The following is a 25,492-nucleotide window of genomic DNA, read 5'->3' as shown; positions in this document are numbered from 1 at the left end:
GCTCCCGTGCACCGCCACCACGCGCTGCCGTCGACGACTGTGCGAGGCCATCGCCTCCGCCGCTCTGCCGACACCTACCGCTGCTGCCGCCGCTCCCATGCACCGCCACCACGTGCCGCCGTCAACGACTACGCGAGGCCACCGCCTCCGCCGCTCTGCCGGCACCTGCTGCCGCTGCCGCCGCTCCCGTGTACCGCCGCCACGTGCCGCCGTCACTCGTCGCCCCGTCTCTGTCACTAATATGCGGGCCCTATGCTTTTTTCTAGAATTTTTAAACTGATAATAGAAAAATAAGGATTTTACGGGATGATGTTTACGGGAACTGAGAAAAATGACTATCCGAAAACTTCCCATAAATTTTACTGGATGTTTTTTAGGGGAACTCTTGGAACTGCTCTAAGTACAATTAGGATCATTAAGTTGAAAGACATTAAAATATAAGAAATGAACTTCACCCGTTCTCCAATAACGCTCCATTTGGCTAGTACCAAAAATGAAAGAAAATAAACCACAGGCAACAGCATCACTGATACGAGAACATGAGATCTACCACTCTGGCCATATACGCGAGTGACATGTACATTTTTTTTCGAACCATACTAGAGAACTGCATGTAAATATATGGATGAGAAAAAACCAGAGGTCCAAACGACCAGTACAAAAGTTGCACTACAAAAACAGGGAGCAAAATCTCATACACCCAAACGACCTAGGAAGAAAACACACATGAGGGTAGGAAAGCAACGAGGAAGAAACTTTCCAGTGTCTACGGGGAAATTCCTTCTTTCGCTGTTCGCAAAGGCAAATCGCTTGGCTTCTTCCTTGATCCTGTCCTCAAACATCTGGATTCAAGTCTGAAGGTTTTCAAAGACTGGCTTGTTCCTTTCCTTCCATATCGACCAGACGGCCAATATTACAAGCGAATTAAACGACTTCTTCCTTTTCCCCTACAACCTTTCACATGTGTTAAACCACCACGGCTCCACGACCTGAAACTATTATTAGGAATTGGGATAGCCTCTTCAAGGTTTGCCTAGTTCAGGATAGCCCTCCAGATTATGTTAATTACAGCACTCCATGAACAAGTGATTGGCATTCTCCTGTGTGTGCCTACAGAAGCTATCCCCAGTTCCCCACATGTACAATGAGCAAGGAAATAAAAATCAATCCGTATATATCTGATTACAACTTCCAGCATGTGCTATCTGAAGGGGAGGAAGAAGAGTCAGCCCAGACCCATTTTATGTTGAAGTAAATGGATAATGACGTTGCTACTTTGTCAATCAAATAGGTAACTGCAGCACATCCTGCGGTGACATAAACGTGCCGTACCCCTTCGGAATTGGCTCTGCCGGTTGCTACTGGCCAGGGTTCGACCTCACTTGTGATACGAGCCAACGACCAGCAAAGCTACTCCTCGTCCTCCTTGAGTACCCCATCCACGTCACGGAGATCTCCCTCCAGAACAACACGGTGCGCCTCAGCTCCTACTTCATCATGCATATTGACCCCAGCCACTCAACTACTTTTATTTTGCGCAATTTCTCGGGGACGCCCTACTCACTATCGACCGGCAATGAGTTCATCCTGTGGGGCTGCAACCTTCAGGCAACGCTGACTGGCGGTGGCCTTGAGGATTTCATCAGTGGTTGTGCCTCCTTCTGCCCCTCCAATGTAAGTGACACCAATGTCGAGACGGCACTGCGGCGTAGAGGAAGATACTGCAATGGGATGGGCTGCTGTCAGGCGAATATCCCCATGTCTTCCAACGACATTCCCACATCGTTCAAACTTAAAGAGCTCAACAAGAACGATGACCAGGAGTTGACGTCGCAGCCCGTATACGTGCTAATCGCAGAGGAGGGGTGGTTCGATCAGCAACAGCTGTCCAAGGAGATAGCAGGGCAGGAGAAATCCGAAATACCCAAGGTGCAGGTTCCCCTAGTTCTGCAGTGGGAGGTCATCGAGGGCTTACCCCGATCAGCGGACATGAAGGTGCATCCAGGCTGTCCATCGGAGGTCGCCGGCAAGCTCTGCAAGAGCAAGAACAGCGATTGCAAACGAGGGAGCAGAGGCTATTTATGCCAGTGCATGGATGGCTACGACAAACCCGGCAGCAACCCCTACCTCGCCGATGGATGCAAAGGTTAGAATATCTATCTACTATTCTAACATAGAATGTGTTTACACTATTAATTTTCTTGTCCCTCTAACATATGTAGTTTTTGCCTCCAGGTGGCCGCAGGCCCTTATCAATAGGTGAGCAACGCTGCAACTTTATGAGGATCCCTCCACCCTCCTCCTTCTGTTTAATTTCACATCAAGACAAGGATTGTATTTCACTTGGTATTTGTTTCAAGCAATACGTATTGGCATTCTACTTACTAATCGAGTTAATTTACTTCTCCACATAAAAATTCTTGCTTGTTACTCGTAATTAAGAAGAGAACTTGATGTATGTTTCTTTGTCCAACTTGAACTCTTACATTTAAAATTATGTATGCCCTTGAACTATTTGAAACCAATTTTCTTCTTGTAATATGAACTAATGAAGCCAAAAGCCTACTTCAGTGAACTTTGTTGATTACTCCTGCTGCTGAGTAAATCTAGAGCAAGCGTACAATAGTATGCTCTCATGATAGACGAAATGAATAATACCGTGTACATCTTTGTAGGTATATACCTCGGCATAGGAGTTGCTGTTGGGGCAAGCATCATACTATTTGTTCTTGCTGGATCCTTCATTCATAAGAAATTCAAACATCGGAAAGCGCAGATGTTGAGACAGAAGTTCTTTGAAAAAAATCAAGGACAATTGTTGCAACAATTGGTATCACAAAGAGCTGATATTGCAGAAAGAATGATTATAAACTTAGACGAGCTTGAGAAGGCAACAAATAAATTTGATAAAGCTCGTGAGCTTGGTGGTGGGGGGCATGGTACAGTCTACAAAGGGATCCTATCCGATCTCCATGTTGTAGCCATCAAGAAACCAAAGGCAGCGATTCAAAAGGAGATTGATGAATTCATTAATGAGGTTGCTATCCTATCACAGATCAACCATAGAAACGTTGTAAAATTCTATGGTTGTTGCCTTGAAACAGAGGTCCCCATATTGGTCTACGAGTTTATATCCAATGGTACCCTTTATGATCATCTTCATGTTGATGAACCAAGATCATTGTCATGGAATGATAGGCTACGGATAGCAACTGAGACTGCCAGATCTTTAGCTCATCTTCACTCAACAGCTTCAGTACCCATCATTCATAGAGATATCAAGTCTATTAACATACTTTTGGATGATACTCTAACAGCAAAAGTCGCAGACTTTGGAGCTTCAAGATATGTTCCGGTGGATAGATCAGGGATCACAACAAGAGTGCAAGGTACAAGAGGATATCTGGACCCCATGTATTTCTATACCGGGCGTCTGACGGAAAAAAGTGATGTGTACAGCTTCGGTGTCCTGCTTCTGGAGTTGTTGACTAGAAAGAAACCATTTTCATACATCTCTTCTGAAGATGAAGGCCTTGTTTCACATTTTTCTACCTTATTCACACAAGGCAATTTGCCAGCAATTCTAGATCCGCAAGTTATGGAAGAGGGAGGCAGCGAAATGGAAGAAGTGGCAGCAATTGCAGTAATGTGTATAACATTAAGAGGAGAGGATCGTCCGTCCATGAAGCAAGTGGAGATCAAACTCGAAGGCACTCAAGCATCCAGGGGACATAAGGGGGATAATGTAAGAAATTGTCCATGGACTGCAGATGGAGGTAGGAGCGAGGTATTGTCCAGGCAGTATAGTATGGAAGAGGAGTTCGCTTCATCTTCAAGGTATCCTCGGTAGTTCTGCTTAAGCCTGAGCTCATCAGTGCATTTGTTTTAAACATCACAGTTTGGAGATTCTCATTTGCATTCATTTCCCTTCTGCATTTGGTTTCTTTGCTTCCATGGCAGCTACTTTTCTTCATCCTTTTTTTTTCAAATAAACTTAGTGTTAACACTCAGTGTAATGTTATAAACTTGTTGTAATCGTGTGCTTAGCTAAAGGAAAGAATGTAAGGAGGTCGCTGTGTTCCGATAGATTCTTCTTTATTTGTGTTTTCCCTTGACCTACGCTAACCTGGAGTTATCTAAAAGGTCAGGAGAATCAAACACCACAAATTTGTCTATGCAAGTGTGTGTGTTCCTTCAGACTCCAAAATGTTATAGACTGCAGCAGCAGGACCAACACCCATTACAGATGGATCAACTCCAACCGCTACAAAGCTCTTATAGATTTGCACATTCGGCTCTCATGATGAGTCAATAGAAAAACATTACAGTAATTAACAGTATCATAACCCTCTCTGCTTAGATGGTTAGCAGAGAAAATGCTGACCTTAAGCAACCAAATTGGTTGTCAAACATAAGGGTTTGATATGTTTTCAGTTGAAATTGTCCGCACGCCACAAGGATAGCTGATCTCATAGATGCTGTTCTAGGATGCCATTTTATCAATTATTCACAAAGACCTTACAAAGTAATACATCAGACGCCTGAAACCACCATCCAGGCAACACCTGTTGCTACACTTATCCCTTTGATGAAGGGGTGCCGAATGTCCGAGCCTAATACCAAACAGACATCGCACCAAAGCGTAACATCTAACACCGGATGCCCCAGCCTAGCCACATACCGGGACTGGGTCACACACCGGTCCGACGCACTCACAGCGGGCACCACATCCGCACCCTGCAAGGCTCGACACCACCATGTTCCATCGGTCCATCTTCAGAGCAGAAACTGACGCATCGACCATGTCAGACCTCTCTACCATCGACGCCACCACGACGCCAAACAACGTCGTCCTCCTGCGCGAGTCCATCCACGCACATCGGACGCCGAATCTGCACCGCGCCACGCCGTCGAGATCCGTCACCATCAATGTGTAGGATGAAGCACCGCTCCACCAAAGTTGCGGTCCACTCGTCCCTCGAGCCCGTGCACACCTCCAAGAACGACGCCCCCAGGGGGAAACGACACAAGAGCGCCGCCGTCTTCCGATCTACTGATCTAGGGTTTCCCCCGGAGGTAGCAGATGTTGGCCTAGAACTTCTCCACAGCGATGCCTCTAAGAAGGGAACGACACCGAAGAACGCCGCCATCGCCGGTCTTGGCATCTATCCAAGAGCAGGTTTTTACCCAGATCTGTTCGAAGTACTCCATCCAGCTTTTTGTGCACGGATCGCCACCTTCTATGCCGGGGACCAGATCAAAAGGACCCAGCCACCGCCGCCTGACCGGCCACGGCACCACCACGGTGCCAGAGCAGCCGGTTACGTCAGGCCCACCGCGCCAGCCTGCCGCCGCGCACCAGATCCGTCGACCCGCCTATGCCCATCTAGCCACTGCCACAGGGGCGCCTCCGCCGCGGGAGGCTGCGCTGCCGCTATCGCCGCCGCCACATCAGCCGCCAGGATCCCGCCGCACCGCGCCGCCGAATCACCGGATCTGACAGTAAATAAATTATCTGCTCAAACACTCGTGATCCGCATCACTTTAATGAGCTGGACTCGTAATCTTCACTTCTACAATAAAAAGTTGTACGTATCAATCAGCAACACCTTACTTTTCTGTGTGGGAAAAAACTACAAATTCGTACAACGCTGTGGAGTTGTGGAATCCTGCCTGCAAATTCGTACCGCCTCGATTAATTCATGCTGTCTGCTGCTCCATCTGTCGCGTTAGACAAGGAGCATCCACCATACAAACACCTTCGGTACGAAGTCCTCGCGCCAGGCCTTGGTCGACGTGCTCGTCACCGAAAGTGCATTCCCGTGTCAGCTTGAATCATTGTTCTGTGGGCCGTTCCTTGACTGGCACGATGAGTCTTTGTACACCGTGTTGCAGTGCAGCATCCACAACGTGAACATCATGATTTGTCCTTGCCAAGACATTCTTGATGGGAACAAAATAGCTCAATGTCTTAGTGCACTGGATGCTCATAGAATATGACCACTGGTCTGCGAATTTGGACCTTTAGCTCAAACTAGCTAATTACATGTGCGTTGCAATAGGAACATACGTATTTTAGTGATTGTCCCGTCCAACGCTCGATGATAATTTCCCTAATTAATCTGATCCTCTTATCAAAAGAATGATACAAGTAACGTGATTCTCCGGTCTAAATAATGATACTCTTCAGAATTAACGTTATCCACCGGTCCAAAAAAATTTCTCTATAATTAATTAACGTGATCCTCCCATCCAAGAAGGATACTCTTTACAATTAATGTGAAAACCAACAAACATACGAAACCAAACCAAATGACGACGTACCATACGACCACATACTCCGCTAACAGGGACTAGACATATACGTACTATAGCCCCAATCACTCGCACTGGTAATCCAGGGATGAGCCCAACCTCATCTACTTTTAGTGAACAGTAAATGCCATAATAATAGTAAAAAAACTTGAAAAAAGAGAAATCTTTATGCATCCAAGATGCTCAAGTGTGTTAGGAGCATACTAAATTTTGAGGTTAGAAGACATCTGAGGAGCTTGTGAAGAAAAACCTGGTTTACACAATGCTGTTTTTCAAAGTTTATTTGATAGTCAACCTTTTTTTCATGAGTTCCTCGGATGTCATTTAACCATGAAAATTTGCATGCATCAAGCACACATGAGTATGTTGGATGCCTAAAAATGACATATTTCTTTTTGAACTGTTTCAAATTTACTGTTCATGGGCAGGTGTAGATGAGCCCAGGCTCCAAGTCGCTGCTTTCCAATCGCACACACCAAAGAGAAATGGTGTGTGATGACTACGTTACCTACTGTCACGGAGGATCGCCTCTACCGACCGCATCGGTGCCTGCATTTTCGCGTGCCTTTTCAGCCACAAGGGGTCGTAGTCCTGCAACTATCGATATGCGCACGTCCTCCTCTACCACTTCTGTAGGGCAAAGAAGTGGTGTCAAGCACTTGACGATTTCTAAAACGCTGGGAGATAACTTTCGATAGTGTGGACATTAGAGAGGGAAGAAAGCTCTTTTCTAGGAGTATCATCATTCCAGATGAGTACCACATCGATATCCATAGTTTCAGATCAATGGTGGCGGTGAGGGGACCTCACAGTGGCCATCATAGACCTCTCGTAGAAGGACTTGAAAATGACATTCCTGAAACCATACCACGACTACTAGCAGTGGAAGTTGTTTACTACTCCATTACACCTAACCTATGTAGGGAAGGATGCCTTCGTGAGCTATGAGATTTATCCGGCGATTTTAACCATAAAGGATGGATTGCATCACCATCCAGGACTAAACTACGGAGTATTTATCCTACCATCCTTGAGGGAAAGGCTCCTACCCCGAAACAAGGCAGACGAGGGATCATCAGGCGGTTACAAATGCCGGAAAGGAAACTACAGGTGGTAGGTTGCTTCTTCTTAGATGTCTATGCTGAATTGGAATGTCGGTTTAGTTTTAAGAGTTATATTCATCCAATATTTAAATTAGGTCAACATGTTGTTCGTATAGTATTTTCCAACTGCAGAGAACCACACGGTTCCTATTTATATTGGCTCGTGTATATAGTCAGGGGGAATGTGTGATGTTTATGTAAAAAATATGTGTGGTTTACGTAAAACATATGTGAAAGGTTGAGCCTACATAATTTATCATTGCTTGTGGAAATAATCCGAGTGCTTTCACAATTATTCAAAACTATTATTGATAGTAGATCAGTCACTCTCAAAATTAGCGATGACAACTTTCAAAACTACTCTGAGCACTCTTAGGAATATTCAGTGACGCTTTCATGGGTTGTTTGAGCACCTTCAAAAAATGGTTTCGAACACCTCAAACACAAGTGATTTTAAGAGCAAATGTATCATATATATTGCCATGGCAGTTGACATTATAAGTTCATATTGTAGGTTGTCATGTCATAAATTAAGATAATACTTTACGAACAATTCATATTTTTTCATATAGTTTATCTAACTTCTCGATTGCATTTGGCATGTGCGCAATGGGTGCAACAACTGATCTACTAGTAACTAAAAAATGGATTGTAAAGCTACGACGGGGAAAATCCAAATGGCCTCTAGTAGACATGGGGCCGGCACCATATACAACATAGTTGAATAACTCGTAGTTGTTACCATGTATGCAAACCATGTAAGCTTCTGGTGAAGAAGATATAATAACTCATGAACTTATCGTCCTCCTCTCTTTCCACGAGGTACACGAAGGCCACACTAAATGAAGAGCACATTGCTAAGGTATAAGAGACGAAAAATGCTCAAAATGCTATATTTCCAGATATGATGGGAAATCTGTGCTTCAAGTATCACTATTATATCCTCCTGGTAGAAGCTCACTATGGTAGAGTCGCATCATGTCAAGGAGATTGGATTTGAACATATTACACAATTTAAATTTGAGCCTCGAGACAAGCCATCCGTTACAAGTGTGACATACATTGAGTTATTTGGTTTGGTGGCACTTGACAAATCCTACTTATTAATTATTAATTGCTTTCAAATTCCATATAAAAATGTTTCTTTTGCTAGAATACACGTACAACACATCATATATTTGAAAGGTGTTGACATTAAACTTGTCAAAATATTATTATTATTCTATCCAGTTATACTTACCATGTATAGATAGCCAAATTTACGCTTGGTAAGCCGATGAGTAGATCAAATTTTCCTCTTACCTCTTAGGGGGTACGTTGTAGCATCCTAAAATTTCGTTTCTACTACACAAGGGGGTCAAGTACTGTCCATGATCCCAAATCTGTATAGGTCTATCAAAATAATAGTTCTTGAAACAATGCTCCATCGATAACACTAACAAAATATGCCGCCTAACACATTTCTTTAGCATGCATACGCATTCACACAACTACTAAAATATTGTCCATAAACTCATACCCCTATGATAATAACGTTTGATGCTGAAAATCGGAAGAAGCACCCACACCAGTGCGCTCACCCTCGGTTCATCTTTGCTACAAGCCTAAAATAGATTATGGTTCTCTCAATGCTAGGATAGCCCCACCAATGGCTTAACCCTCCCTCGGCGTCATCACCAATGGCTTAACCAACCAGGGCTACCACATCCTTACTCTCGACCACAATGACTTCAGCAACAATGGTTATCACCTTGCTTGAGCAACTTCGATGGCTTCTACTCCAGCCAAAAGTGTCCGCGTTGCCACTACTATTCACGATGCTCCTACAACTTGGAACACACATGGGGTCATCAAGACAGCTCATGACCCGGCAATGGACAGGTGGCCGAGGCATACACACATAGTGGCTTACACGTCTATGATGCCAAAAGCTGCACGAAAGGCACCTTATTCATATTTTCTAATCATGTTCAGTCTTAATGCTGTGTGTTGCCATTGAAGGGGAATGTTAGAATACAAAATATGTGTTAATTTTAAACAGTGGATATTATGAAGTCTAGAAATAAACACCTATAACACTCCTAGCCTCTAGGATACTTGTCCACCAAGTTTGTACCTCTATATGCCCTTGCCCTTGAGGCTTAATAATTAAAAAAATGTTTCTTGTATATTCATCTCGTTTTACAACAATATGCAAGTGCCAAGTTTATTATTTAGATACATTGTCTTTCAAGGTAATAGACTGGTAGTACATACAAAGTAGATAATAGTGACAAGATTACATGCATGTTTACTCCATACATGGGAGCAAATTAATTTTGACTGGATCTCTCTAGGGTGTGTCATGCCATGCCTCGATGTGCTTAGATGTGCCGGTATGGGGTGGGCACCAGCAAGAGCGGTGTCTTTAGGAGGGGGATAAGCTTTCCTTCCTCCTCCATGCTCACTACGACTCCCTCCGGGAGCGCCCGCTCGAAGCTATATAGAAGGTTGGCAAGCGTGAACTCCACGGTGGCCGTGCTCATAGACAGTGAGGGGCATATCCACCGTCCTGCGACGAATGGAGTTAGCTAAATGTCCTCCCTTGAAGTCTATCTCGCTGGTCTCAAACCTCTCTGGTTTGAACTCTTCCGGCTCATCTAGCCAGCTTGTCGGGTCCCTACCAATAGCCCACACGTTTACATAGATCTGTGTCTTGGTCAACACGTCATAGCCCCCAATTCGGACATCCCGCATGGCCTCCCTCGGCAGTAGCATCGTCGCTGGTGGGTGCAACCGTAGGGTCTCCTTCACCACCATCTTGAGGCAGACCAGCTTGGCTAGATCGTCTGGTCGCACCCTCTCGTTGCCTCCCACCACAGCCCTGATCTCGTCTTGCACCCTCTCCAGTAGTTGGGGATTCCGGGTTAGCTCTACCATCGCCCATAGAATCATCGCTGAGGTTGTGTCTGAGCCACCAATGAACGTGCCCTGCATGCATGCATGGTGGTGAGTGATGTCAGTCAGTTGTTCTTTTTTTTCCTTAATTGAGACATGACATGATGTAGAGGCAATTAATATGACTTGCAAATATGTTGCCCTTGACGTGGTCTGTTGTGATGTTGAGGGTGCCACTGTTGTACTTCCATAGATCGATCAGACGGTCAACGAGGTCGCCGTTCCGAGGCTTGACACGCTGAGGGTCAAGATGCTGCTCAATGATGACCTCGAAGAATGTATCAAGCTGCTTGAAGATCCGCTCACGACGAGAGGCGAGGCCGGTGATTTGGTCGACTAGGCGGCCAACGATGTTGGGGAAATAGTCCTCGGCGGAAAAGCTGGCCTGCACGTGTATGGCCTCCTCAAGCACGTGCTCCAAGTTCTTGTGGTGTGGGAACTTGTCGCTGTTGTACATGTCGCCAAATCCAAGCATGCCAATGATGCCATCGGCCAGGCTTAAGATGTGCTCCTTGAGCGCTACCGGCTTACTGGCCAAGCCACTCAAGGTGCTCATCAGTTTCTCCACCTAATCGAACATGGGTCCAATACAGTCCATGAGGTTTTATACTATGCACAATTTGTATCCACCATCTCTTATTTTATGAGGACGTGTGCCACATTAATCCACTGAAATATGTAAATAGCATATGCCATCTCTTATTTTCTGTGTGTGGGCCTTCTTCTTCTATGCAAGTTGTACCTTGTTCTTCTACGCACCAAAACAGTTTGTTTTGCTTCTGTGTGTTTTCAAACCAGTTTTGTTGGTTCTTACCGTGTTTTGGAGCACATTATAGTGTTTTATTTTATGGTTGCGTGTCATGTTTCTTTGTGCTTAGAAATACACAATGCAAATACAGGAGAACACATTAACTGCGATATTTTTTGCAGGAGAATACATTGGAGTGGAGATAATTCTACACATAATGCCTTGCAATGGGACGGTGTATGCATTAATTCTACACATGCTGCATGCTTGTCCGTACCTGATGCTGGCGTGCATGCCATGCTGCCTCGACATGGCGCACGCCGAAGAGCTCGACCACGAAGAACTTGCGCATGGCGTGCCAGTAGGCCCCGTATGGCGCGAACCCGACGTTCTTGAGGCCATAGGACATCCGCTTCATCCGGGGGGACATGGGCTGGGTGCAGCAGTCCTTGTCGTGCGTCTTCATCACCTCGCGCGCCGCCTCAGCTGACGACAGCACCACCACCTGCACGGTGCCGAGCTGCTGCTAGAAATTTAGGGTTTGTGGTCTACCTCTTATTCCTCTGCGCTTATCCATGGTGCCGCTCACAATTCGCATATCTGAGGCTAGGGGGTAGGGACCTTCTTATACTGTCTTTCCAAAGAGTCCACATCTTATACAGATATGAGATTCCTAGTTTTTCCACTAGTTTCCGGATAGAGTTCAGATCAAATTACCAACCATGATCATATTTGTCTGTTAATGGATTTTACCCGTTATATCCCCGGAGCACGCACTTGTGAGCAACGCGCCATAATAGAGTGTAAATTCCTCTAATTATGTAGATCAACATTTGGGCTGTAATCTAATTATACGATCTAGCTCCTTCAAATCATCAGTGTACCCAGTTAGTCTTTCCAATATAAATAGAATATTATATTCCACTGATAATCGACCAGCTTCCGTAAGCATATATTACTTAAGTACATTCTAGCAAGTAACAATTCCATACTAGACATGTAAATCAATTCCATGTATAAATACATGTACAATTTCATAATGAGGTATTCCGAATATTAACAATTCCAAGAAATTTGAATATAGTTGCATGACACATAATTCCAACATCTCCCACTTGTCCAAAACGATCGTTCAAATATTCGTAAACCCGTAGCCTTAAAATACTTACCAAATACCTCAGGACTAATAGGCTTAATGAAGCGGCCAGCAACCAGATTAAAACTACATTGAAAAACCAAAGAAATATATAGTGGTACCTTCCTTGAGTATGTTTCCTTGTTGTGATACTTAAGATCCCCAGAGACCTTTAGTTTCCGCTTAATTATTCCAGCATAACTATCATTGGCGCCTCGAGTATTATTTCCTCGAGTGTAATTCCACCTTTATAGGGACCTTGAGTATTTTGTTTCCTCAAGTGAAATTCCGCATCGAGTATTTTCCACCACATAGTATGCTTCAAATGTTCCTTCCATACGAAAGTTTAAAAGATGACCAAGCTTTCACTTCCATCAATGTGACTTTATCATTGCAAACAACAAAACAATGTTAACATATACAATAATAATGTAAAATACTTTACACTTATATTTGTAGATGATCGCCTTACTTCATTTAGAAAACTATATGATATGCTATTCCATTGGTGTGAAGCTTGTTATAAGACCATACATTAATATACTCAATTAGCAAACCTGTCTTTAGTTCCTCTTTGCCAAAATTCTAGGTAAGAGAGTTTCCACAAAGTATATTTCCCTCTGTGTGAATAATTGAATAACAAGAGTGGTATTATAATATTCCAGTGAGCCAAATATCCTTACAAAAAAAATATCACTTCCAGACAATAGGCTTGCGGTTATTTGGTATGCTATTAAGTTCCCAAACTATGCTCTTCCTCATTGGAGTTTATTCCTTCCCGCAATTCTTCCACCCATAGTTGATATTGATTAAAAAAACTTTAAGAGAATGTAGTGATTCCTCTAAAATTTAGAGTGACATCCTCCAACAACACATAACAATTATCCAGACATGATATTCCAAGCTTATTCCTCCCACTTATCCTAAGCATGTCATGTTGGGAATTTCCATGGGATCAATATTATATTCTAGTATGACTGTCAATAGTTCCACCAAGATCATAAAAATGATTGTGTTCCTATTTTCCACCCGTATTCTTTTTCCAGATAACTAAGGGAACATCCTTTGATCCACTAGAATAACCATAAAAATTTCCAGGTGTGTGCTTTGTAATAACTAAGAATTTCATGTCAAAATAGAAGATTTCCTTCCAGTCAAGTGACTATACTAGATGGAGAATGATATCAATAAATGATAGTATACAATGATTATTTCCAAAGAAACAAGGGAGTATACAAGACAGTCAATTCCTCCATTCATTTGTGAAGTGTACGGTATATTACAATGGTGAATAGTTACATGCTCTTTACATACAAATGATATAATCCTGAAGTGTAATTCCCCCACCAATCAGTTGTTACAACTATGATATTATTTAATCAACTGATTTTGCACTTCAGTATAACATGTATCAAGCACAGTAAAACATTTCGACTTGTATTTTGAAATAGTATAAACATAACCATATCAAGTGCAATAATCAATGATGAGATAAAAATAAATAACCTGACCTCTAGCGGGAGTGCAAAGAAAGTTACCATAAGGTTACCAAAGTAAATAATGATGTGAAGCTTTTTCTTTTCCCACCTTCAGAAAAGGTGTATATAAACCGAAAATACCGTCATATATGCTTCACAAGATACCATAGTCCTCCCACTAAAGTCTAGAATTCCAGAATCAATAAGCCAATTCATTTAGTTCCAAGATATGTGACCAAGTCATTGATGATGTAGATAATATGATTCCAAGCATGTGTTCCCATTGTCGGTATTCCTCCATATGGAGTTATCTTTGCCAAATATAAACAATTTTGTTTGCCAACTTCCAATGGACATCAAGAAAGATAGACCATTGTGTGAAAAACCGTAATGCATTAATTTCACCATTGAGCAATATTTTCCACTCTTCCTTTTCCAAACAGTATGACATGGTCAATAGATTCCAAGGTAGATCAATAAATCAAATACCTTCTCACTGAAGTTGAACAAGTGTCCTATAATAGTATTGGTGTTCCTCCACAAGGGAGTTTAATGACATGGTTTCGAATTCCAAAGTCTATAAGATTTAGCAGCAATGACTAAGCACACAAACATATATATTTCCTTTGGAATTGTTAGCATGCCAACAAAATTGCTATCGCATTCCAGCGTTAAGTGAGCAAAAAAATCTTTTTCTATGGAGTGGTTCCATCTTCCTCCACCAATAAGTGATGCTCATAATATACATCTCTTTAACTTCCATCTCATGCAAGGTTAGTATAATAGTGTGTCCATCAACAATAATTTTCCTCCACAACAGAGTTTGAGGGCATAATTTCCAATTCCAAGTATTTCAAAAATAGCATTAGTGCCGAAATAGACATCATCTACCTTCCTTGGGAATTGTTTATGATACAAATAAAGTTGCTACTGTGTTCCAACTATTTGAAAAAATAGTGAAAGATATTATAACATATAAAGTGTAAACATTGTCAATGGACATATCGTTGAAAAAAAGCAAATTTCCGTTTCTTCGAATGATCGTTTTCTTCCTCCGTAACAAGAGCAAAAAATAAGATCATTCCTAGATATGCAAGATTTCCATGCTATCTTTTCACCGGAGTAATTGCCATTCCATCCAGTCATGCATGATCCAGGGTACTCCGGATTATTATTATCCATAAGGACTAGTATTTTTCCCAGGAGTAAATTTCATCTCCTCGTTACGAGTTACATGCAACAGACCAGAGAAAAAAAAACTAATCGAACAATCAAATAAAATGAATAAAAGTAGCTAGTATATGTGATTTTGAAATCATGTGCGTCGCCTGGTGCGTGTAGTCCTTCCGGCAGGCTGACCGTTGTTTGCACAAGGTCTTGAACATGCAGAAAACATTCGCCTTCCTCAATCCACGTACATGAATAGAACAGGAACAACTAGTATAGCTTGTCTCCCGTGCAAGAATTGAGGCCTTGGTGCAACTCTGGATTTCATTGATCAGATGGAGTGCTTGGTTTGGACTACCACTTTCCTACATAGATTCCTTGATGCCCGTGCCTGCGGCTTGGACTGCCCTTGATCACGTCTAGCGTACATGAATCAGCCCAAGTGCCCAACACGAGATTATGCGGCAACAGGGGATCCAACAAGGATCCGCGTGAGAGAGTTTCGGCACAGCGACAGGATGCGGAACCGAGCGGCGACTTGGCAACGCTGGTCTGGTGATGAGGCGGACGACGACGACGACCGGCACCAGCGCAGACTGCCAGCTACTCGCAGAGGTGCCGCTGATCGGGCCTCGGCCGGATCGAGTCGGCGACTTGCGGCGGTGGCTAATAGCGGATTCCGCGCAGAGAAGACCGAGCGTGCGGCGGCGCTCGATTGCACGATCTATAGTAAGGCATCTTTACGAAGAATAGAACAGATTGATACCCAAGCTGACCTTGGTTTGGAAATCCGTAGAGTACGCAGCGGAGTTGAGTACGGATCGAATCGAGTCTGATGAGTACGTCGTTGACCGGCTCGGATGCCTATGTTAGAAATTTAGGGTTTATGGTCTACCCCCTATTCCTCTGCGCTTATCCGTGGTGTCGCTCACAATTCGCATATCTGAGGCTAGGGGATAGGGACCTTCTTATACTGTATTTCCAAAGAGTCCACATCTTATACAGATATAAGATTCCTAGTTTTTCCACTAGTTTCCGGGATAGAGTCCGGATCAAATTACCAACCACGATCATATTTGTCTATTAATGGATTCTACCCGTTATATCCCCGGAGCACGCACTTGTGAGCAACGCGCCATAATAGAGTGTAAATTCCTCTAATTATGTAGATCAACATTAGGGCTGTAATCTAATTATACGATCTAACTCCTTCCAATCATCAGTGTACCCGGGTAGTCTTTTCGATATAAATAGTATATGACTGTGATATATACCAAACGTTCATACCTATAGAAAAGGTCCGAACGATCCCACCTTCACGAGGCCGAGTGCGCGTAGCGCGCGAGGCCGAGCCGTCGAGCGGAGGCAATCGCGAGGCCCATCTCAGCGCCCCTCACGTGAACCTGGCCCATGACTTGACCCTGGCCCACAAACATCACGTGAGCCCAACTTTCTTACCTCCATAGCAAGAAAACGCAACAAACACTCTCCATCGACCCTCCTCTTCCCTATTCCTCTCTCCCTGGCGACGAACTCAACCATTCATATCAGTCCCCTACCCACCCCCTCCCCCTCCTCCGATTTCACCCAGCAATTGCTTCACAAAACATGCAATACACTTGAGGAAACTGAAGTTACCACCGGATCTCGACTTGATCTACCACCGGGGATGCAAGAACTCACTAGGCGTCCAGAATCCAGCAAAACCATCGCAAAATCATGCAGGAATGCTTGGGGGTCTCAAGTTACCACCCGATCTCGGCTTGATCTACCACCAGGGACACCAGAAGCTACCAGGCGTCTAGAATCCAGCAAGAATCCAGGCGGATCAGGTACATTCTAAGCACTCCCTACTGTATCTCAATTCCATTTCAGTTCAACCCAAAATAGCCTCATGAAAAAAGGAAGAAAAAAGTGCCATTTTTTTCTAATTTATTGTACTATGTGCATATAAGCTATCATGGTAGAATACATGAGTTATCAAGGCATATGCAAAAGATTTTTTCTTGAAAAAAGACAACTCCTTTTGAACTTGTTGCACAAAAACAGTGAAATTAGGCAACAAAAAATTCTTGCTGTATGTAAAAAAGGAAGTCACAACACCATAACAGAATCCACTCTTGTTACAATTAGGCTATAATTATTGTAGAGAAAGCTACCACATTTTTTCATAGAAAAGTTATCATCAGTATTGTCATCTGTTACCATGCCATCATGGTGCATCTATGCAAAAAGTTACCATCAAGAAAAAAATTGAACTGATTTTTGAAGCAGGGAATGGTGTGCCGAGTAGAGTAGAGTCCCAAATGAGTAACAAATTGTTACCTGCATAAAAAATGATAATATCCATGTCAACTCAAAAAAGAATCACAAAAAAAGTAAAAAAAGATAGCATGCACAATGTGCAAAAATGTGATTGATGTATGTAAACAGTAGTGTTATTTTCAGTTGTCTCACATATGCTATTAACATGTGTAAGCAGGTGCTTCAATAACATGTCAGAAAACCATGGATATAACACAAATGCCACAGATAGTGCTGGACAGGAGAAACAACATGATGATGATGCGCGTACAACTGGCTTTGGTTCAGGTAAGTGGCAACTCACTTACAAAAGTGTCACACTATATGTTTATGTTGGAAGCATAATATTATCATCACAGCATACTACAAGTTACCACACTTGTTCAATGCAAGTTACCACCAAACAATGATAAATCATGTTATGACAAAACATTTCATGTGAAAAACATGCAGGTGCTCCACCTACATCTAACCAGAGGATCCATGAGCCAAACAAGGAAGCAAGTTCTAGTGTTGGGGGAGAAGAAAGGTTCTATGATGTGTCGGTGAGCGAGCCAGCAAGTCCAGAAACAGGAGCGCTCAACGCTGATCAAGGAGGGGTTAACGCTGAGGCATACTCCACACCTAAGGCTCCTGGTACAACAATGAAGTTTGAAAGTTTTGAGGAGGCTGTTGCTCACTACAAGCAATATGCACTCAGAAATGGATTTGGGACAAGGATAGCTTACACAAGAACAGTGAAGGACAACACAATGAGAGCAGAGCACTCCTGGTGTGTGGGAAAGGCGGCAAGCCAAAGAGGAAGAAGGAGGAGGTGCAGGATGTACTGAACCCAGAAGGCATCATGAAGAAGAGAAAAAGGCGTAAGGTTAAGAGGTCTGAGTGTCCAGCCCACCTTTACCTTACGCACAAGGATGTGTGGTGGAGAGTCGAACGCTTTGATGATAACCACAACCATCCACTGATAAGAAAGCCATCTCTGACAAAATTTCTAGCCTCACATAGGAACATTCCCAAAGACGAGCAAAATTTCTTACGGATTCTACATGAATGCAACATAGAAACCACAAGGCAAATGCAACTAATTTCATGGTTCTATGGTGATGCCGAGAATGTACCATAAACAACACAGGACATGGCGAATCAGCGAGCCAAGTTTCGCAAGGAGTACCGTAATGCAGACGTGGGGAGCACAATTGCATACTTTGAGGAGCTCAGGGCAAAGGATCCAGATTTCTATTGGAGAATGAAACTTGATGATGAAGATAGGGTGGAAAACGTGTTCTGGATAGATGGTGCATCACGTAGGGCATACGGAAAATACAACGACATTGTGTCTTTCGACACAACGTACATGACTAATATGTACAAGATGCCATGTGCCCCCTTCATTGGCATTAACAACCACGGGAAATCAATCCAATTCGATTGTGGTTTCGTTCGAAACGAACTGACTGACAACTTTGTGTGACAGTTTAACACATTCTTGCATGCGATGGGTGGGGTTGCACCAAAGAACATAATCACAGACCAGAACTTTGCCATGAGGAATGTGTTGGGGAACGTAGCATAAATTCAAAATTTTCCTACGTGTCACCAAGATCTATCTATGGAGTCATCTAGCAACGAGGGAGGAGTGGATCTACATACCCTTGTAGATCGCGCGCGGAAGCGTTCAAGAGAACGGGGTTGATGGAGTCGTACTCGTCATGATCCAATCACCGATGATCCTAGCACCGAACGGACGGCACCTCCGCGTTCAACACACGTACGGAGCAGCGACGTCTCCTCCTTCTTGATCCAGCAAGGGGGAAGGAGAGGTTGATGGAGATCCAGCAGCACGACGGCGTGGTGGTGGAAGTAGCGGGATTCCAACAGGGCTTCGCCAAGCGCTGCGGGAGGAGAGTGATGTGTCATGGGAGGGAGAGGGAGGCGCCAGGGCTTAGGTGTTGCTGCCCTCCCTTCCCCCACTATATATAGGGCCAAGGGAGAGGGGGGGGGCAGCCTTGGCCCTTCCTCCAAGGAAGGGTGCGGCCAGGGAGGAGTCCATCCTCCCCAAGGCACCTCGGAGGTGCCTTCCCCCTTTAGGACTCTTCCTTTCCCTTATCTCTTGGCGCATGGGCCTCTTGGGGCTGGTGCCCTTGGCCCATACAGGCCAAGGCGCACCCCCTACATCCCATGTGGCCCCCCGGGGCAGGTGGCCCCACCCGGTGGACCCCCGGGACCCTTTCGGTGGTCCCGGTACAATACCGGTGACCCCGAAACTTGTCCCGATAGCCGAAATAGCACTTCCTATATATAATTCTTTACCTCCGGACCATTCCGGAACTCCTCGTGACGTCCGGGATCTCATTCGGGACCCCGAACAACTTTCGGGTTACCGCATACTAATATCTCTATAACCCTAGCGTCACCGAACCTTAAGTGTGTAGACCCTACGGGTTCGGGAGACATGCAGACATGACCGAGATGACTCTCCGGTCAATAACCAACGGCGGGATCTGGATACCCATGTTGGCTCCCACGTGTTCCACGATGATCTCATCGGATGAACCACGATGTCAAGGACTTAATCAATCCCGTATACAATTCCCTTTGTCTAGCGGTACGATACTTGCCCGAGATTCGATCGTCGGTATCCCAATACCTTGTTCAATCTCGTTACCGGATAGTCTCTTTACTCGTTTCGTAACACATCATCCCGTGATCAACTCCTTGATCACATTGTGCACATTATGATGATGTCCTACCGAATGGGCCCAGAGATACCTCTCCGTCACACGGAGTGACAAATCCCAGTCTCGATTCGTGCCAACCCAACAGACACTTTCGGAGATACCTGTAGTGTACCTTTATAGCCACCCAGTTACGTTGTGACGTTTGGCACACCCAAAGTATTCCTACGGTATCCGGGAGTTGCACAATCTCATGGTCTAAGGAAATGATACTTGACATTAGAAAAGCTTTAGCATACGAACTACATGATCTTGTGCTAGGCTTAGGATTGGGTCTTTGTCCATCACATCATTCTCCTAATGATGTGATCCCGTTATCAATGACATCCAATGTCCATGGTCAGGAAACCGTAACCATCTATTGATCAACGAGCTAGTCAACTAGAGGCTTACTAGGGACATGGTGTTGTCTATGTATCCATACATGCATCTGAGTTTCCTATCAATACAATTCTAGCATGGATAATAAACGATTATCATGAACAAGGAAATATAATAATAACTAATTTATTATTGCCTCTAGGGCATATTTCCAACAGTCTCCCACTTGCACTAGAGTCAATAATCCAGTTCACATCGCTATGTGACTAACACTCAAGGTCACATCCCCATGTGACTAACACCCAAAGAGTTTACTAGAGTCAATAATCTAGTTCACATTACCATGTGATTAACACTCGATGAGTTCTGGGTTTGATCATGTTATGCTTGTGAGAGATGTTATAGTCAACGGGTCTGAATCTTTCAGATCCGTATGTACTTCGCAAATCTCTATGTCATCTTGTAGATGCAGCTACTACGCTATATTTGGAGCCATTTCAAATAACTGTTCTACTTGGAGCTATTCTAAATTGTTGCTCCATTATACGTATCCGATATCTCTACTCAGAGCTATCCGGATAGGTGTTAAGCTTGCATCGACGTAACTCTTTACGTCGAACTCTTTATCACCTCCAACCGAGAAACATATCCTTATTCCTCTAAGGATAATTTAGACCGCTATCTGGTGATCTACTCCTAGATTACCTTTGTACCCTCTTGCCAGATATGTGGCAAGGCACACATCAGGTGCGGTACTCAGCATGGCATACCGTATAGAGCCTATGACAAAAGCATAGGGGACGACCTTCATCCTTCCTCTTTCTTCTGCCGTGGTCGAGCTTTAACTCTTAACTTCATACCCTACAACTCAGGCAAGAACTCCTTCTTTGGCTGATCCATCTTGAACACCTTCAAGATCATGTCAAGGTATGTGCTCATTTGAAAGTACCACTAAGCGTTTCGATCTATCCTTATAGATCTTGATGCTCAATGTTCAAGTAGCTTAATCCAGGCTTCCCATTGAAAAACACTTTCCAAATAACCCTATATGCTTTCCAAAATTCTATGTCATTTCTGATTAACAACATGTCAACAACATATATTCATCAGAAATTCTATAGTGCTCCCACTCACTTCTTTGGAAATACAAGTTTCTCATAAACTTTGTATACACCCAAAACTTTGATCATCTTATCAAAGCATACATTCCAACTCTGAGATGCTTACTCCAGTCCTTAGAAGGATTGCTGGAGCTTTGCATACTTATTAGCATCTTTCAGGATTAACAAAACCTTCCGGTTGTATCACATATAACCTTTCCTCAAAAATCATCGAGGAAACAATGGTTTTTGGCATCCTATCTGCAAGATTTCACAAATAATGCAGTAATTGCTAATATAATTCCAACAGACTCTTAGCATCACTACGAGTGAGAAAGTCTCATCACAGTCAACTCCTTGAACTTGTCGGAAAACATCTTAACGACAAGTCGAGCTTTCTTAATGGTGATACCTACCATCATTGTCCGTCTTCCTTTTAAAATCCATATGTACCTAACAGCCTTACGACCATCAAGTAGTTCTCCCAAAGTCTACACTTTGTTTTCATATATGGATCCTCTCTCGAATTATATGGCCTCGAGCCATTTTGGAATCCAGGCCCACCATCGCTTCTCCATAGCTCGTAGGTTCATTGTTGTCTAGCAACATGACTTCCAAGACAGGATTACATACCACTCTGAAGCAGTATGCATCCTTGTCATCCCACGAGGTTTGGTAGTGACTTGATCTGAAGTTTCATGATCACTATCATAAGCTTCCACTTCAATTGGTGTAGGTGCCACAGGAACAACTCCCTGTGCCCTGCCACACACTAGTTGAAGAGACGGTTCAATAACCTCATCAAGTCTCCACCATTCTCCCACTCAATTCTTTCGAGAGAAACTTTTCCTTGAGAAAGGACCCGATTCTAGAAACAATCCCTTATTGCTTTCGGATCTGAGACAGGAGGTATACCCAACTGTTTTGGGTGTCCTATGTAGATGCATTTATCCGCTTCGGGTTCGAGCTTATCAGCCTAAAACTTTTTCACATAAGCGTCGCAGCCCCAAACTTGTAAGAAATGACAGCTTAGGTTTCTCTAAACCATAGTTCATATGGTGTCATCTCATCGGAATTACGTGGTGCCCTATTTAAAGTGAATGTGGTTGTCTTTAATGCCTAACCCATAAACTATCGTGGTAATTCGATAAGAGACATCATGGTATGCATCATATCCAATAGGGTGCAGTTATGATGTTCGGACACACCATCACACTATGGTGTTCCAGGCTGTATTAGTTGTGAAACAATTTCCACAATGTCTTAATTCTGTGCCAAACTCGTAATTCAGATATTCATCTCTATGATCATATCATAGATATTTTATCCTCTTGTCACGACGATCTTTCAACTTCACCCTGAAATTACTTGAACCTTTCAATAATTCAGACTCGTGATTCATCAAGTAAATATACTCAACATCTACTCAAATCATCTGTGAAGTAAGAACATAACGATATCCACTACATGCCTCAGCACTCATTGGATTGCACACATCAAAATGTATTACTTCCGACAAGTTGCTTTCTAGTTCCATTTTACTGAAAACGAGGCTTTCAGTCATCTTGCCCATGTTGTATGATCTGCATGTCTCAAGTGATTCAAAATCAAGTGAGTCCAAACGGTCCATTTGCATGGAGTTTCTTCATGCATATACACCAATAGACATGGTTCGCATGTCTCAAACCTTTCAAAACAAGTGAGCCCAAAGATCCATCAACATGGAGCTTCTTCATGCGTTTTATACCGATATGACTTACGTGGCAGTGCCACAAGTAGGTGGTACTATCATTACTATCTTATATCTTTTGGCATGAACATGTGTATCACTACGATCAAGATTCAATAAACCATTCATTTCAGGTGTAAGACCATTGAAGGTATTATTCAAATAAACAGAGTAACCATTATTCTCTTTAAATGAATAACCGTATTGCGATAGACATAATCCAATCATGTCTATGCTCAACGCAAACACCAATCTCGATGGTAGAGGGAGCGTACGATATTTGATCAACCTTGGAAATACTTCCAGCATATATCGTCATCTCACCTTTAGCTAGTCTCCGTTTATTCCGTAGCTTTTATTTCGAGTTACTAACACTTAGCAACCGAACCGGTATCTAATACCCTGGTGCTACTAGGAGTACTAGTAAAGTACACATTAACATAATACATCCAATATACTTCTATCGACCTTGCCAGCCTTCTTATCTACCAAGTATCTAGGGTAATTCTGCTCCAGTGGCTGTTCCCTTTATTACAGAAGCACTTAGTCTCGGGCTTGGGTTCAACTTTGGGTTTCTTCACTAGAGCAACAGCTGAATTGCCGTTTCATGAAGTATCCCTTCGTGCCCTTGCCCTTCTGGAAACTAGTGGTTTCACCAACCATCAATGATTGATGCTCCTTCTTGATTTCTACTTTTGTGGTGTCAAACATCACGAATATCTCAAGGATCATCATATATGTCCCTGATATATTATAGTTCATCACGAAGCTCTAGCAGCTTGGTGGTAATGACTTCGGAGAAACATCACTATTTCATCTGGAAGATCAACTCCCACTTGATTCAAGCGATTGTTGTACTCAGACAATCTGAGCACAAGTTCAATTATTGAGATTTTCTCCCTTAGTTTGCAGGCTAAGAAAATCGTCGGAGGTCTTATACCTCTTGACATGGGCACGAGCCTGAAATCCCAATTTCAGCCCTCGAAACATCTCATATGTTTCGCGACGTTTCAAAACGTCTTCGGTGCCTCAACTCTAAGCCGTTTAACTGAACTATCATGTAGTTATCAAAATGTGTATGTCAGATGTTCGCAACATCCATAGACAACGTTCGAGGTTCAGCACACTGAGCGGTGCATTAAGGACATAAGCCTTCTATGAAGCAATGAGGACAAACCTCAGTTTACGGACCTAGTCCGCATAATTACTACTATCAACTTTCAACTAAATTTTCTCAAGGAACATATCTAAACAGTAGAACTGAAGCGCGAGCTATGACATAATTTGCGAAGACCTTTTGACTATGTTCAGGATAATTAAGTTCATCTTGTGAACTCCCACTCAGATAGACATCCCTCTAGTCATCTAAGTGATTACATGATCCGAGTCAACTAGGCCGTGTCTGATCATCACGTGAGACGGACTAGTCATCATCGGTGAACATCTTCATGTTGATCGTATCTGCCATACGACTCATGCTCGACCTTTCGATCTCTTGTGTTCCGAGGCCATGTCTGTACATGCTAGGCTCGTCAAGTCAACCTAAGTGTTTCGCGTGTGTAGATCTGTCTTACACCCGTTGTATGTGAACGTTAGAATCTATCACACCCGATCATCATGTGGTGCTTCGAAACAAAAAACTATCGCAACGGTGCACAGTTAGGGGCAACACTTTCTTGAAATTATTATGAGGGATCATCTTATTTACTACCGTCGTTCTAAGTAAACAAGATGCAAAAACATGATAAACATCACATGCAATCAAATAGTGACATGATATGGCCAATATCATATTGCTCCTTTTGATCTCCATCTTCGGGGCTCCATGATCATCATCGTCACCGGCATGACACCATGATCTCCATCATCATGATCTCTATCATTGTGTCTTCATGAAGTTGTCTCGTCAACTATTACTTCTACTACTACAGCTAAGGTTAGCAATAAAGTAATTACATGATGTTTATGTTGACACGCAGGTCATGAATAAATTAAGACAACTCCTATGGCTCCTGCCGGTTGTCATACTCATCGACATGCAAGTCGTGATTCCTATTACAAGAACATGATCAATCTCATACATCACATATATCATTCATCACATCCTTTTGGCCATATCACATCACATAGCATACCCTGCAAAAACAAGTTAGATGTCCTCTAATTGTTGTTTGCATGTTTTACATGGCTGCTATGGGTTTCTAGCAAGAACGTTTCTTACCTACGCAAAAACCACAATGTGATATGCCAATTGCTATTTACCCTTCATAAGGACCCTTTTCATCGAATCCGATCCGACTAAAGTGGGAGAGACAGACACCCGCTAGCCACCTTATGCAACTAGTGCACGTCAGTCGGTGGAACCAATCTCACGTAAGAGTACGTGTAAGGTCGGTCCGGGCCGCTTCATCCCACAATGC

General features: G+C 43.3%; 1 protein-coding gene and 1 pseudogene across 2 annotated transcripts in view; one reads left to right on the top strand and one right to left on the bottom strand.

The window, feature by feature from the left end:
• LOC119273689 (wall-associated receptor kinase 3-like) overlaps positions 1-4,035 on the top strand; it is a 6,670-nt gene extending 2,635 nt beyond the window's left edge. The window contains exons 2-4 of one of the 2 annotated variants that reach the window (XM_037554773.1): positions 1,388-2,146; positions 2,236-2,259; positions 2,676-4,035. In XM_037554773.1, coding sequence (XP_037410670.1) covers positions 1,388-2,146; positions 2,236-2,259; positions 2,676-3,850 — 1,958 coding nt within the window. In that variant the 3' untranslated portion in view covers positions 3,851-4,035. Of the gene's footprint in view, positions 1-1,291; positions 2,147-2,235; positions 2,260-2,675 lie in introns of both variants that reach the window. The other variant, XM_037554774.1, reaches the window with a different exon arrangement.
• A 5,746-nt stretch (positions 4,036-9,781) lies between these two features.
• LOC119273309 overlaps positions 9,782-25,492 on the bottom strand; it is a 28,924-nt pseudogene continuing 13,213 nt past the window's right edge.

This window comes from Triticum dicoccoides, chromosome 3A (assembly GCF_002162155.2).
Source record: "Triticum dicoccoides isolate Atlit2015 ecotype Zavitan chromosome 3A, WEW_v2.0, whole genome shotgun sequence".
Classification (NCBI taxonomy): Eukaryota; Viridiplantae; Streptophyta; class Magnoliopsida; order Poales; family Poaceae; genus Triticum; species Triticum dicoccoides.
This window is presented reverse-complemented; position numbering and strand designations above follow the sequence as displayed.